Source organism: Macaca thibetana, chromosome 2 (genome assembly GCF_024542745.1).
Source record: "Macaca thibetana thibetana isolate TM-01 chromosome 2, ASM2454274v1, whole genome shotgun sequence".
In the NCBI taxonomy this organism is placed as follows: domain Eukaryota; kingdom Metazoa; phylum Chordata; class Mammalia; order Primates; family Cercopithecidae; genus Macaca; species Macaca thibetana.
The window spans coordinates 111,676,656-111,690,841 of NC_065579.1; the positions used below are offsets into that span (position 1 = coordinate 111,676,656).

At 41.6% G+C, this 14,186-nt stretch overlaps 2 protein-coding genes and 1 pseudogene across 6 annotated transcripts in view; 2 read left to right on the top strand and 1 right to left on the bottom strand.

Annotated features, from left to right (window-relative positions):
* Positions 1-14,186, top strand: part of PDE12 (phosphodiesterase 12) — a 508,182-nt gene that overhangs the window by 247,158 nt on the left and 246,838 nt on the right. The gene's annotated exons all lie outside the window — the stretch shown is intronic.
* The window catches only part of DNAH12 (dynein axonemal heavy chain 12), a 248,319-nt gene continuing 234,748 nt past the window's right edge, over positions 616-14,186 (bottom strand). For all 5 annotated transcript variants that reach the window (XM_050781109.1, XM_050781106.1, XM_050781108.1 and 2 more), the window contains 6 exons: positions 13,924-14,027; positions 11,826-12,030; positions 4,097-4,234; positions 3,589-3,680; positions 2,714-2,781; positions 616-888 (listed from right to left, as the gene is read on the bottom strand). In XM_050781109.1, coding sequence (XP_050637066.1) covers positions 698-888; positions 2,714-2,781; positions 3,589-3,680; positions 4,097-4,234; positions 11,826-12,030; positions 13,924-14,027 — 798 coding nt within the window. In that variant the 3' untranslated portion in view covers positions 616-697. The remainder of the gene's footprint in view (positions 889-2,713; positions 2,782-3,588; positions 3,681-4,096; positions 4,235-11,825; positions 12,031-13,923; positions 14,028-14,186) is intronic.
* Positions 8,868-9,977, top strand: LOC126948807 (interferon-stimulated 20 kDa exonuclease-like 2; annotated as a pseudogene).

Genomic DNA, 14,186 nt, shown 5'->3' on the forward strand with positions numbered 1-14,186 from the left:
GAACTGTGGCCTTAAGTGTCCTTGGAATCCTAAGGGAAGAATTCACTCTACACAAGATAAAATTTTGACCAAAATTCTGTTTTGTTGAAATATTTTTTAATCGTTAATATACACTAAAAAAAAAAACAAAGGGACCACTTGACATTTCAAATTAAATATGAAGCAAATGCCGAGAAGCACACTGTCACTGCAGGTGTAGAAGTTCGGACTGCCCTCCAGCCATCCTACTGCCTTTGCAGGCCAGCTTTGCAGCTTTGAGTTTCCTTTCCTAGTCACAAGGATGCGGTGAGAAATGGAACCAATGTCTTAGAGGTAGGAAATAAGAGGTGTAGTTGTGTAACTGTTTTAATATTTTCCATATTTACAATTTCTTAATTTATGTATTTGAAATATTTGTGTATAATTAAGGTAGGACAGTGGAAAGTAAACTACTGAAGCTGAAGGAATGACTTAACATTTGTGAAGGAGATAATTCCTGATATTTGTTAAATTTTATCCATTTAACCCTCAAATCTATTTTTCACATACAATCAAACTTCAAAAAGTTCTCCTCAGAGAGGAGAACAATGCAATGAGCGTTTGCAAAGACCATTTAAAAGAATAACACCAAGATACTTGGTTTTATAATGTATATATTTTAAGTAGGACAGGTTTTTTTTTTTGGTAAACTTTTGGATGTTTTATAAATTTGTCCAATTTAGTCATCCAACTGACAAAGCAAAGCAACCCCACGCTTGATCCAGTGCTCAGTAGGTTGGTCTGTTTTTAACAGCATTGCAATGACAAAGTTAGTAGAATGTCCCGTAGTGGAAAGAGTTCCTTTACGTTCACTTGTCTTGTAGAGGGGACAGACATAGGCATCCGACTTTATAATCTGAGATTTTTGAGCTTGAAAAAAAAAAAAGAAACAAATTCATTTGATAAAGGGGAAAACAGCCATTAGTACTAAAAGAACTACTTATCTTGTAATAAAATGGCCAGAACTACATCTAAGATCATAATTGTGATATATGAAGGTTTTACAGCATATATACATATATCTTTTTACAGTACATACAGTATTACGATTGTGAAACAAGGCAAGTATTTTTTTTTTTTTTTTGAGACTGAGTCTCACTCTGTCACCTAGGCTGGAGTACAGTCGCACAATCTCGGCTCATTGCAACCTCTGCCTCCCAGGTTCAAGTGATTCTCTTGTCTCAGCTTCCCAAGTAGGTGGGATTACAGGCGCCTGCCACCACGCCCCGCTAATTTTTGTATTTTTAGTAGAGACGGGGTTTCACTATGTTGGCCAGGCTGGTCTCGAACTCCCGACCTCGTGATCCGCCTGCCTTGGCCTCCCAAAGTGCTGGGATTACAGGCGTGAGCCACCATGCCTGGCTTAAGGCAAGTATTTCATATCGTGCATGATTCTAGGTGTGGAAGACAGGAATAGACTTTAAAGTTCTGACCGCTTAGCAGGCATGAGAAAACTCAAGAGGATTTGGGAGGGAAGAAGGAGAAGGGAGGGAAAAAGGAATAAAATACAGTATAGGTAGTGGGGGAGACGCAAAAGGAGAACTACAACTGCTTAGAGCGCTAATCCAAGAAACCCACACAGAAGAAGCTGACATTTCTATTTGTTTTTAGCAGGTAAATAATAAGAAAAACACGCCAACTTTTACCAGTTCACGAAAAGAAACTATGTACAATCCCCAAAAAGCCAGATATAAGATATTAGGAGTCTTTCCAAACTAAGGTCACATTCATAATGAGAATATTTGATAGGTTGGATGGTGATTCTGGGTGACCGGTAAATATTTTCATTTAAGAAATTGTTGGCCGGGCGCGGTGGCTCAAGCCTGTAATCCCAGCACTTTGGGAGGCCGAGACGGGCGGATCACGAGGTCAGGAGATCGAGACCATCCTGGCTAACACGGTGAAACCCCGTCTCTACTAAAAAAAAAAAATACGAAAAACTAGCCGGGCGAGGCGGCAGGCGCCTGTAGTCCCAGCTACTCGTGAGGCTGAGGCAGGAGAATGGCGTGAACCCGGGAGGCGGAGCTTGCAGTGAGCTGAGATCCGGCCACTGCACTCCAGCCTGGGCGACAGAGCGAGACTCTGTCTCAAAAAAAAAAGAAAGAAATTGTTGTTATTTAAGAATTAAAACATTAGGGAAGAGAAAACAAAAGAATGAGACTTTTTTTCCAGACTTGTAGAAAGATGATGATGGTAGAAGCAGGGGAGGAGCAAGCAGTTTCCTAAGTGGGACAAAATTGGCCCCCACCCCATGTGGCTGGCAACATCTATGCCTTGGGGCACCTGGCTGGCTCCTAGGCCTAGCGGTTTCTTATAGCCAGAAAATGCTAGTCACTATCTGGAGACTGTGTCAAGCTAATTTGTGCCTCTGAGCAATGTGCAAAGGGAATTCAGAATATGGATGGGCAGCTGTTCAATCTGTGAACCCCCTTGTAGAAGTGGGGGGAGGGCTGAAAAGAATGACATATCCCATAGGCTAGGAGCATAAAAAGCAGCATGGTATTCCCAAAATAATATAAATGCCATACACACAAAGGGATAATAATAATTTCTAATGTAAATATTCTATCAATGTTTATTATAATTGAGCTAGATCCTAAAAGGTTTGAGCAAAAACTTATTTTGGGGAGCAGTGTATAATATCCATCCTTATTCTCCCTGAACTTCAAATAAATTTTGTTGAGAGAATATTTACTTGGTTTTATCCATATGATGGGCATCAGGTCAAACAGAAGTTTGGGATGTTGTTCAGCAAGCAATCCACTATAAAGAGAAATGGATAGAAATTATTAGAAATAACTTCTGAAATTTGCTAGAAGCAAATTGCTACTTACATATTGGCTACTTACATATTGGCATACTTACATATTGGCTTTTACTAGAAGAAAGTACTAGAGACAGAGAGAAAGTACTAGAGACAGAGAGAAAAAAATGTAAAAAAAGAAAATGAAAAAATGGCAATGAAGAATTGGGAGAAACAAAAGAAAACGATGGGACAGCAAAGGATAAACAGTGGACACTTATCAATGGCTGCCAATTTTTAATGACCGCCCATGAGGCCAGGGCTCCAAGGGAAACTTTCTCTCCTTCTCTCCTTCTCTTCTCTCTATCCCATATATTTTAAACAGGAATAGTATTGCTTAATTTCCTGAGTGAAGCAGGAAATTCAATATTTATTGTAAATATTTTTTTATTATCAAAATGCAAGAAAAGGCTTCCCATTCACTAACAGAAAGATGAACTTCATTATAACTAACTGTAAACTGTTTAAAAGTGAGGTGGTCCTACACATTACAAAATAGAAGGCAACTGTTACAAAATGGAATAAGCAGGAAAATAATTTCAGCTAACTTTTCTACTAATAAGACTACTGAAATATTGACTAAAAATTATTCAGCACCTAAAAATAACAACTCATCAGTTGCCCCAGCTTGACTAATTATTTATGTGAGAGTTCTGATATTATTACTTGCCTTAAAAGAGGACTTTTTTTTTTTAAAGCAACGGGTTGCTTATCTTATCTATGATTCAGCTACAAATGAAGAGGTCCTGGCAGTTAAAACCACTGACCTTTGTCGGTTCCAGCGTGCGCCATCGAGATACAATCCGTGAATATAAACACCATCATCTGGTGATGTGTCAGATGTATCAGATGGGATAACCTGAAGGGACAGGCACACACTAGCAGTGATCCTCTCCAGACAACTTCATCTCATAAAGAACACATTAGCGAAATATTCAGAACACATTCATGGAAACTCTACTGTATAATAGCTTGTTAAACTACACATTTTTTCAGCCATAGTTTGTAAAAAAGTATAAAAGTACTTCTTTTTTAAGACTTTATCAAATTTTACTGTACCTCATAATATTTTTTGCTAAAGAGAAGAACAGCATTGGATTATTTAAATCAAATATTGCAGTATATAAAAGTTCTCTCTTAGGGATAGCAAGACAAATATTCTTACAACCCAAAGAACGAAGTAAAATTGCTTACAATGGGTTACAATATATAAACTCGGTTTAAATACATGACTTAATGTAATGAAATACTGTTGACTCTAAGGAGTTACTATACCTCAAATTCATATCCTAGCAAATCAATAGGGGTGGTATATTTTCTGGCATAATTCTGCATAGCTCCAGTTAAAAAGGCCTGGGTGAAAAAGAAACCTGACAGCCAAAACACACAAGGTTTTCCTGAATTATACCAGTCCTATAAAGGGGAAACAAAACACATTATGTCAGTTTTTAAAGTTATACAAGCACCACCTGATATACAATTCCTGATTCTGGTTTTTGCTCATGTTGTCCACATTTTCCATCACAAGGCCCTCTTCCCCGATGTCAAGCACACAGCCTGCCTTGGCCCTCCCACCTCTTTCACCTTCTAGTTACTCTTCTTGGAAAACTCAAAACGATTTGAGCATTAACCTGAATGAAACATAGTTTGAAGAGTCAAATCTTCTGCAAAAGCCAAATGTAAATTATTTGATGCTTTATTATATCACCCCACTCAAAAGCAACCACGGTTAGACATCTTACACATTGTCTAATTATAGACCTCATTCGTTGATTCCAGTTCCTTAACCCATTTTTTTTTAGATGAAATCTCGCACCATCACCCAGGCTGGAGTGCAGTGGCATGATCTTGGCTCACTGCAGCCTCCGCCTCCTGGGTTCGAGTGATTCTCCTGTTTCAGTCTCCTGAGTAGCTGGGATTACCGGCATGCACCACCACATCTGGCTAATTTTTGTATTTTTAGTAGAGATGGAGTTTCAGCATGTTGGCCAGGTTGGTCTGGAACTCCAGACTTCAAGTGATCTGCCCACCTCGGCCTCCCAAAGTGCTAGGTATGAGCCACCGTGCCTGGCCACTGGGGCTGGAGGTATGACTGGCCAGGTGTGAGCCATCGTGCCTGGCCCCAGTTCCTTAACTCTCTTAAACCCCTTGTCTCTGTGTCCACTGCCCTCACTCCAGTTCATGGTCTTCTTTCTGTACCAGTGCGTGTTGTCTTCTTGCTTCTTCCCTTTCTGTTCAATCTATCCAGAAGAATGTTGCCAGAATATAACTCATCATGCAGAGTTTGGATCAGATGTAGCATCTTGCATAATTCTTCAGTGACCTACCAAATTGTTCAGTGACACACCAAATTAAAGCTTAAACCTCTTGGTCTCCTATTCAAGATGCTTCACATAAAGCAAAGAAACAAACCAAAAACAGAGATACTTCACAATCCAGCCCCAATGTATTTTCAGTTCTATTATATCTCTTTTACTTCCTTTCGGGCATCCTGCATTCTAATCTGGACTGGACTAAAGAGACTGGACTATTTGCTGGTCTCTGTGCCGGGTGACATTTGTTGTTTTCCTGCCTATCTTAAAGTGATATTACCCTTCTCAGTCCAAGCTTCTCAGTCCAGGCACATCTGGTGGTAGAACACCTAGGCTTGCAGGGTAGGCTGGTGATTCACACCTGGCCAGTCATACCTCCAGCCCCAGTGACTGATTGAGAAATGGACATGTGACCCAATCAAAGCCAGAGATGCAGAAACTCTTGCTGGGACTTTTGGAGAAAAGACTCACTCTCAGCTCCTCAAAGTTGTGTGGATGTGAGGCCAGAGTTGCTGTTGCTATCTTGCTACCATCAGATGAGAACCTGACTGAGAATGGAGTTTACCTGAAGGGAATGGAGACAAGAGATGAAGTACAAGAAGCCAGGACAAGATATCCATGTTTGCACCCTGGTCAAATGTTACCTGAAGCCACTTTAGCTCCTGGAGTTACACGAGGGAACTTTATGTTTGCTTATGTCAGAATTTTTGTTACTTATAATGGAATCAATCCAAAGTGATACAGTGCCTTTTATCCCACAAGCTACATAGCGATCTCTTTTTCCTTTCTTTGCAGTATCAAAACCATTCATTCTTTAAATCCAGCTTAAATGCTACCTCATCCATGAAACAATCTCTGCTTTCTTGTGCCATAAGAACTCGCTCCCTTCTTTGAAATCGCAGAGCATTTTACATGTTGGTCTTTCATGGAACATCCCTTACTATAGTGTACTAATTTTCTTTAGATACATGGCTTGTCTCCCTGTAAGCTCTTGGCAGCGTCAGGACAGGACTTTTGTTGTAATTATGTTTTTATCACAGAACACGCAACAAGGTGCTTTGAATAAAATAAGGTCTCAATTCATATTTATGGAATGAACAGATGAATCAATGAAATGGACTTTGTCTCTGGGCAGGCAATATACTCTGGGAAGAAGCCAGTTTTGCCCCCTAGGAGGAAGAGAACAAACTGCTGCTGGAGATGCTGCAACAGTACAAGCTATCAGGTCAAGAAGAGGCACAGAAAGAGATGAAGTCTGATGAGGGCAAAAGCAGGCAGAGCAAGCACCAAGCACAAGAAGGCTGTAAAGGCCCACAAGGCAAGCATTTAGAAAACCCACTCGCCCATGGCTCCCTTTATCCCAGAGTGTCATTAGTGTCTGTGGTCAGCTACTTGTACTATCTCTGAATAAGCTACCATTTACTAAGTGCCATTAGTACATGCCAGGCACTGTGCTAAGCATTTTATATGCATTGCCTCATTTACTCTATAAAATAACAGTGAGTTGAATGTTTCTCTCATTTTACGGATGAAGAAACTGGGATGCAGCAAGATGAGTAACTTGCTCAAAGTCACAAAGATAGTAAGTGTTAGATCAGGATTTATGCTGGGATTTTAGGCAGTGTGCAAAAAGTTTTCTTTTTTAAAAAAAGGCACAGGAGAAGAGAATGTGAAGATGCTATGGACTGAATGTTTGTTTTCCTCCAAAATTCACAGATTGAAACCCTCATCTCCAAGGTGATGGTATTTGGAGATGGAGCCTTTGGGAGGTACTTAGGTCTTAAGGGTGGACCCTCATGATAGGATTAGCACCCTTATAAGAAGAAACAGAAGAGACATTTTTTTCTCTCTGTCTTTTTCTTTCATCTTTCTCTCTCATCATGAACCAGGAGAGCCGTCACCAACAACCTGACCATAATGGCATCCTGATCTCAGACTTCCCAGCCTCCAGAGCTACGAGAAATAAATGTCTGTTCTTTAAGTTGTCCTGTCTGTTTTGCCTTTTTTATAGCAGCCTGAACTGACTAAAAAGGAAATCGATAGGGTGAACAGTGAGAGAGAAATGAGGAAAGGGTAGTCCTGATAAGTAACAACTAGGAAAGGGCCCCAGGTGAGGAAGAACAATTGTTCTGAAAAAAGTCTAATTACAGACAATCCACTAGCAAATCTTGTTTCCAAATACCTTGCTCTGCCTGTAGCCCGAGCAGCACCACCTCGTTCTGCGTAGCTCCTCTAGCACCACCCTACAAAACTTCCCTCCAGCCCCTGATTCTTTACAGATAGCCTCTTCTCTGCTTAGCTACCCACTGCACTCTTGCAATGTATCTTCATACTTTCTCTAATAAATCTGCCTTTCTTTACCTACGACTGTCTTGGTAAATTGTTTTACTGAACATGACGCTGGCCCCAGACAGTTGCACCCAAGACAGAAAGAACAGAAAATTCAGATGACTCCTTTGCTTAACTTGTTAACTCTAAGAACCATTAGGAGGTAAAGAAGAGTACAGGAGAAAGAAAGATAATGAGAAAACTATAGCTTCTGTAAGAGTAAAAGAACAATGGAGGAAACCCTTTCAGTATTCTGTTTTATATTATTCCTTTTGTTAAACATATAATCTACATGAAAAGCTCCTATCAATTAAAAATAATACAGAAGAAAAATGGGCCTAGGATATGAATTGACAACACACACACACACACACACACACACACACACACACACACACACACACACAAATGGAAAGCACACATACTAAAGAAGCATAGGCTCACTAGTCATCAAAGAAAGTCGAATGGAAACAGCAAGATATGGTTGACCTAACAGATTGGCAAACATTTTAAAGGGATACAGGAGAAAGTCTGTCCCGCTACATTCTTACAAGCACTGGTTATTTTATGATTAGCTTATACAGTGAAACAAATAAAGCTTTTGTACAATAAAAAGGCAATTGAATATGGAAAGATCATATACCTTTGTGAATTTCCAAAAAAATCGTTTTGGGATTTTCCCCACCCCATACTCCTTCATAAACATCAACCATAGAATAGGGACAGGCAGTGGAGTTGAGAAGGAAAAGCAGTGTTCTGTCTGATGTTTATGCTGGGAGGAGAGCAGAGGGGGCATTCAAAATACTCATCTTTTCCCTGGTTTTCTGAGATAAGAGGCACTGATTTAAAGACAATAGCCAATTATTGATAAATCCAAGCCTCTGGCCTGTAATCCCAGTGCTTTGGGAGGCCAAGATGGGAGGACTGCTTGAGGTCAGGAGTGAGGGACCAGCCTGGGGTACTTGGTGAGACTTCATCTCTACAAAAAATAAAACTAGCCAAGTGTGGTGGCACGTGCCTGTAGTTCCAGCTATTCAAGAGGATCCCAGGATTTTGAGATTACGGTGAGCTAAGACCACACCACTGCACTCTAGCCTGGATGACAGAGCAAGACCCTGTCTCTTAAAAAAAAAAAAAAGAAAAAAGAAATCCAAGTCTCAGGATTTTTGACTTACATCAGTATTAAAATCACAAGATGGGATGCTTCCGGCCTTAGCTAAACCCATCTGGGAGGTAGGTTTGTGAGCATGAGAGGACAATCTGTACCTCAGGGACTGAAGTATGCTTATCCAGGTGGGCTGCCTCGAGCCTCGATCCCACCCCTGCGCTGGGTGTACTACAGACCTCCACATGTTGGACAGTAGGATTCAGCAGAGAATGAGTCCCACATCCTCTTTTCATCCATAAGCCACTATTCCCAACTGCTCTTCCACCTCCCATTGTCCCTATGTCTACTTTACTGCTCAATCTGGATTTTGGGGAACCTCCTCCCAAAAAGGCATTAGAAGGAAATGCCAAGCACTGAAATTTTGTCAAGAAGCGGAGGCTCTTAGAACGGAGAGGCTTTCTGAGTAAAAAGAACCAACCCCCTAGCAAGGCGCCTAAGTTGCACTCTGAACCTCCAAAGAAAGGGGAAGCTCCTACAGTGGATGGCACTTGGAAGACCCCTTCCTTCACAAAAAAGAAGAAGACAGCTGCCTCTAGCAATGGGTTAGGACAGCCCCTGGACAAGAAAGCTGCAGTGTCTTGGCTGATCCCTGCCCCTTCAAAAAAGGCTGATTCTGTTGCTGCTAAAGTAGATTTGCTGGGGGAGTTCCAGAGTGCCCTTCCAAAGATCAATAGTCACCCAACCTGCTCTCAGAAGAAGGGCTCCCAGAAGAAATCCTCTAAGAAGAACCATCCTCAGAAGAATGCCCCACAGAACTCCACCCAAGCTCATTCAGAGAATAAATGCTCCGGAATATCCCAGAAGTTGCCACAGAAGATGGTGGCAATTGACTGTGAGATGGTGGGCACAGGATCAAAGGGGCATGTTAGTTCCTTGGCTCAATGTAGCATTGTCAACTACAATGGAGATGTGCTTTATGACGAGTACATTCTTTCCCCCTGCCACATTGTGGACTACCGAACCAGATGGAGTGGTATCCGGAAGCACCACGTGGTGAATGCCACACCCTTCAAGATTGCTCGAGGCCAGATCTTGAAGATACTCACAGGGAAGACAGTGGTGGGACATGCCATCCACAATGACTTCAAAGCCCTTCAGTACTTTCACCCCAAGTCCCTCACCTGTGACACCTCCCATAGCACCCCCCTCAACCTGGAAGGCTCACTGCCCGGAGAATGCCACCATGTCTCTGAAGCATCTCACCAAGAAGCTGCTAAACTGGGATATCCAGGTTGGGAAGAGTGGACATTCCTCTGTGGAAGATGCCCAGGCCACCGTGGAGCTGTACAAGTTGGTTGAAGTCGAGTGGGAAGAGCACCTAGCCCAGAATCCCCCTAAAGACTAGTGACACTGGGGACACTGGTGATATTGGGAGGCAGAGGCAGCGCCCAGGAGAAACAGGGCAGCGGACGAATGGACAGCTCCACCAGCTCCACATCTTTGGAAGATAGATTTGTGGGGAGAGAGAAGCTCTACACCAGACTTAATACCCATTGAAATTTCACCTCAGATGTTGTGTCCTGTATCTGGTTAAGTGTCCCATGGAAGGGGGAGGCCTTTACCTCAGAACCCAGCCCTATACCGTTTACTTCTTAAATGGCGCTAACCACAGGTGTCCCAGCGTGCTCTGTGTCAGTTAAGATTTTTAATTCTCAAGGGGCAGGGCATACTGGGAAATGTAGTTTCCCAAACTGCCTTATCACTTGGGTGGACATATGTCTCCTTTTATGCCTTTTGGTTTGAGTAATTAACAGCATCCTCTTCCACACTCAGAAATGTTCTGGTTGGTGCCAGGCATGGTGGCTCACGCCTGTAATCCCAACACTTAGGGAGGCCAAGGCAGGTGGATCACCTGAGGTCAGGAGTTCAAGACCAGCCTGGCCAACATGGCAAAATCCCATTCTCTACTAAAAATACAAAAAACTAGTGGAGCATGGTGGCGGGTGCCTGTAATCCTAGCTACTCAGGAGGCTGAGGCAGGAGAAGCGCTTGAGCCCAGGAGGCAGAGATTGCAGTGAGCCGAGATCACGTCACTGCACTCCAGCCTGGGTAACAAGAGTGAGACTCTGTCTCCAAAAAACAAACAAAAAAAGTGTCCTGGTTGGATAATAAATTGTGTGGTCCCTGCTGGGCGCGGTGGCTCACACCTGTATTGCTCATGCCTGTAATCCCAACACTTTGGGAGGCCGAGGTAGGCGGATCACGAAGTCAGGAGACCGAGACCATCCTGGCTAACACAGTGAAACCCCGTCTCTACTAAAAATACAAAAAATTAGCCGGGCGTGGTGGCAGGCTCCTGCAGTCGCAGCTACTCAGGAGGCTAAGGAAGGAGAATGGCGTGAACCCAGGAGGTGGAGCTTGCAGTAAGCCGAGATCGTGCCACTGCACTGCAGCCTGGTTCACAGAGCAAGACTCCGTCAAAAAAAAAAAAAAAAAAAAAAAAAATTGTGTGGTCCCTTTCCATGTCACAGACTCTGCTTTTGGCTCAGAGTCTGTAACTAGCCTGTGTCAGGATATTGCCTGTTCTTCCCACCTTGACTTCCAGAGCAGCCATCGCTGGTGAGCTTTAGTTCTCCTTAGCGTTCCAAGGCATTAAAAGTAAGAGTGTAGCTTGGAAATCAACTTTTGTGATTTAGGAAAGCTGTCTCTTTCCTAAGGTAATGGGGGTTTATTTCATTTAGGCCCCAATTGGTAGGTTTTAAAATAATTTATAAAGTGTTTTAATAATTTGGTTGTCTTTTTTACCTTGCTAAACCAAGCCTCTAAAAACTCAAATTATTCCCTTGATAAATTTTTATAATGGAAAAAAAAAAATCACAAGACAACTTTAAACTGTGGTCTTAGAGGACCACACACTTAGAATCTTGGTCTCAGAGAACTACAAACTTAGAATTTTGAAAAATATAAATATCACATATTACATTGGTTTGAAGTATGATTTTAATTTTCCACTCAATACTTTGAAATGTGTGTATTTTTCAATATTCTAAAATTTTCATCAGACTATCACGAAGCTACTAATCACATTTCATTCAACTCAGAGACATTCAAGTGACCAGAGCCAACAACTAATATTTCCCCAATTAACCAAAAAAAATAAAATTTTATATGTGTGTATATTTTACATATTTGTACATGCAATTTACACACACACACACACACACACACACACACACACACACACACACACTTTTACCTGTAAAAAGTTCAGCCGGGCTAGGAAATCTGTGGTGTAACTTCCTAGTGGCTTAAGGCTTGGGTATGAACGTTTGGCCCATATTTCTGGAACCTTTCCAACAAGTAAGCTGCCGGAGAGTGCCTCCAATGCAGAATCCATCACAACCACTCCCTTAATAGCTTTTTCAAGGTCCCGCAGACTGTTACGTATAGTTATAATTAAACTGCAATGAAAGAAATTATGTCATCAACATATATGATGATATCACCATACAGTCTTTCCAGAAGAAGAACAGCAGGCATTTCATTCCCAGCTTCATGGGACTGCTTCCCAAAATGTGTCCCCTCCCATGTGGTGGTACGTGAGGTAATGTTAAGTGACACATGTATGAACATTTTTCATTCATCACATACATATTTTAAAATACAGAAAGTAATACAACTAGCATATCACAATTGTTGCTTTCTGGCTATTTTTTCCTTAGGACCTAGCTAATTTAAGCAGGGAATGACTTAAGGAAAAATAATAGGTAAATAATATTTCAGGTGACATGCAAATATGAAAAAGCTGTAATGATGTCATTCAATGGCTGAAACTAAGGAAACACTGCATGAAAACATAAATTATATATTCATTTATACACTTGCAAATACTTTACTTGCACTTAGGCCCACCTTGCTACGAACACCATAAATATACTTGTAGTGAGAGATTTTAGGCTAGAAGCCTGAGCAGCTGAGATATAGTATGTTATTATGTATATATAAATAAAACCTTTGTATAAGAAATGCTGAATTAACTAAGGCATCAGGTGCGCATATATATATATATGTATTTTTTTTTCTTTTTTTGAGACAGAGTTTCACTCTGTTGCCCAGGCTGCAGTGCAATGGCATGATCTTGGCTCACTGCAACCTCCACCTCCCAGGTTCAAGCAATTCTCCTGCCTCAGCCTCCTGAGTAGCTGGGATTATAGGCATGCACCACCGCACCCAGCTAATTTCTGTATTTTTAGTAGAGACAGGGTCTCACCATGTTGGCCAGGCTGGTCTCGAACTCCTGACCTCAGGTGTTTCGCCTGCCTGGGCCTCCCAAAGTGCTGGGATTACAGGCGTGAGCCACTGCACCTGGCCAGGTAGCAGAAAAATGACAAAAGATGTGACTACGCATAGGTCTAGCTAATGTTTATTCTGTCTCTAATTCCTAAGAAGTATCGTTAACAGATGGATGAGAAGTTATGATTAATGAATATTTTTAACCAGTAATAACAGATCTCTTTTCATCATCATTTTTACTTTTTAAAAGATACCCTCTCAGCCAGGCACGGTGACTCATGCCTGTAATCCCAGCACTTGGGGAGACTGAGGTGGGCGGATCACAAGATCAGGAGATCGAGACCTTCCTGGCTAACACAGAGAAACCCCGTCTTTACTAAAAATACGAAAAATTAGCCAGGCATAGTGGCAGGCGCCTGTAGTCCCAGTTATTTGGGAGGCTGAGGCAGGAGAATGGAGTGAACCCAGGAGATGGAGCTGGCAGTGAGCCCAGATAGTGCCACTGCACTTCAGCCTGGGCGACAGAGTGAGACTCCATCTAAAAAATAAATAAATAAATAAATAAATAAATAAATAAAGATACCCTCTCTTCTGAGACAGAAGATATGGAACTTTTCTTTTTCTTTTCTTTTCTTTTCTTTTTTTTTTTTTTTTTTTGAGACAAGGTTTCACTGTGTTTCCCAGGTTGGAGTGCAGTGGCACGATCTCTGCTCACTGCAGCCTCCATCTCCCAGGCTCAAGCAATTCTCCCAACTCGGCCTCCCAAGTAGCTGAGACTACAGGCACCTGCCACCATGCCTGGATAATTTTTAAATTTTTGTTGACAAGGTTTTGCCATGTTTCCAAAGCTGGAATTCCAGGGCTCAAGCGATCCTCCTGCCTCAGCCTCATAAAGTGTTGGGATTACAGTATGAGTCACTGAGCCTGGCCAGAACTTTTTGAATGAGCGAAAATTCCAATGAAATGACAGGATTTAATAGTCTTTTCGGTTCAATACCATTGTGTGCTTTTATTGACTTTGGATGGTTGCCTTCTGAATCACTGGGGACATAGATCCTTACTTGTTAAATCTTTCCATTTCTTGTACTAACACAGTATTCATGCTTTCTTCATATCTCACAGGATACTTCTGTAGTGCCATTTCAATGTCGAAATCACTAGGGAGCTAAAATAATAGATTTTGAAGATCACAAATTATTCTCAGAATGGATAATTAGCTTCATTCAGCTATTATATAATAATAGCTAACACCAGATTATATATGTACATTAGCTCATAACATACATTAATGTAGGTAAGTCATATGTACATTAGCGCATCCACA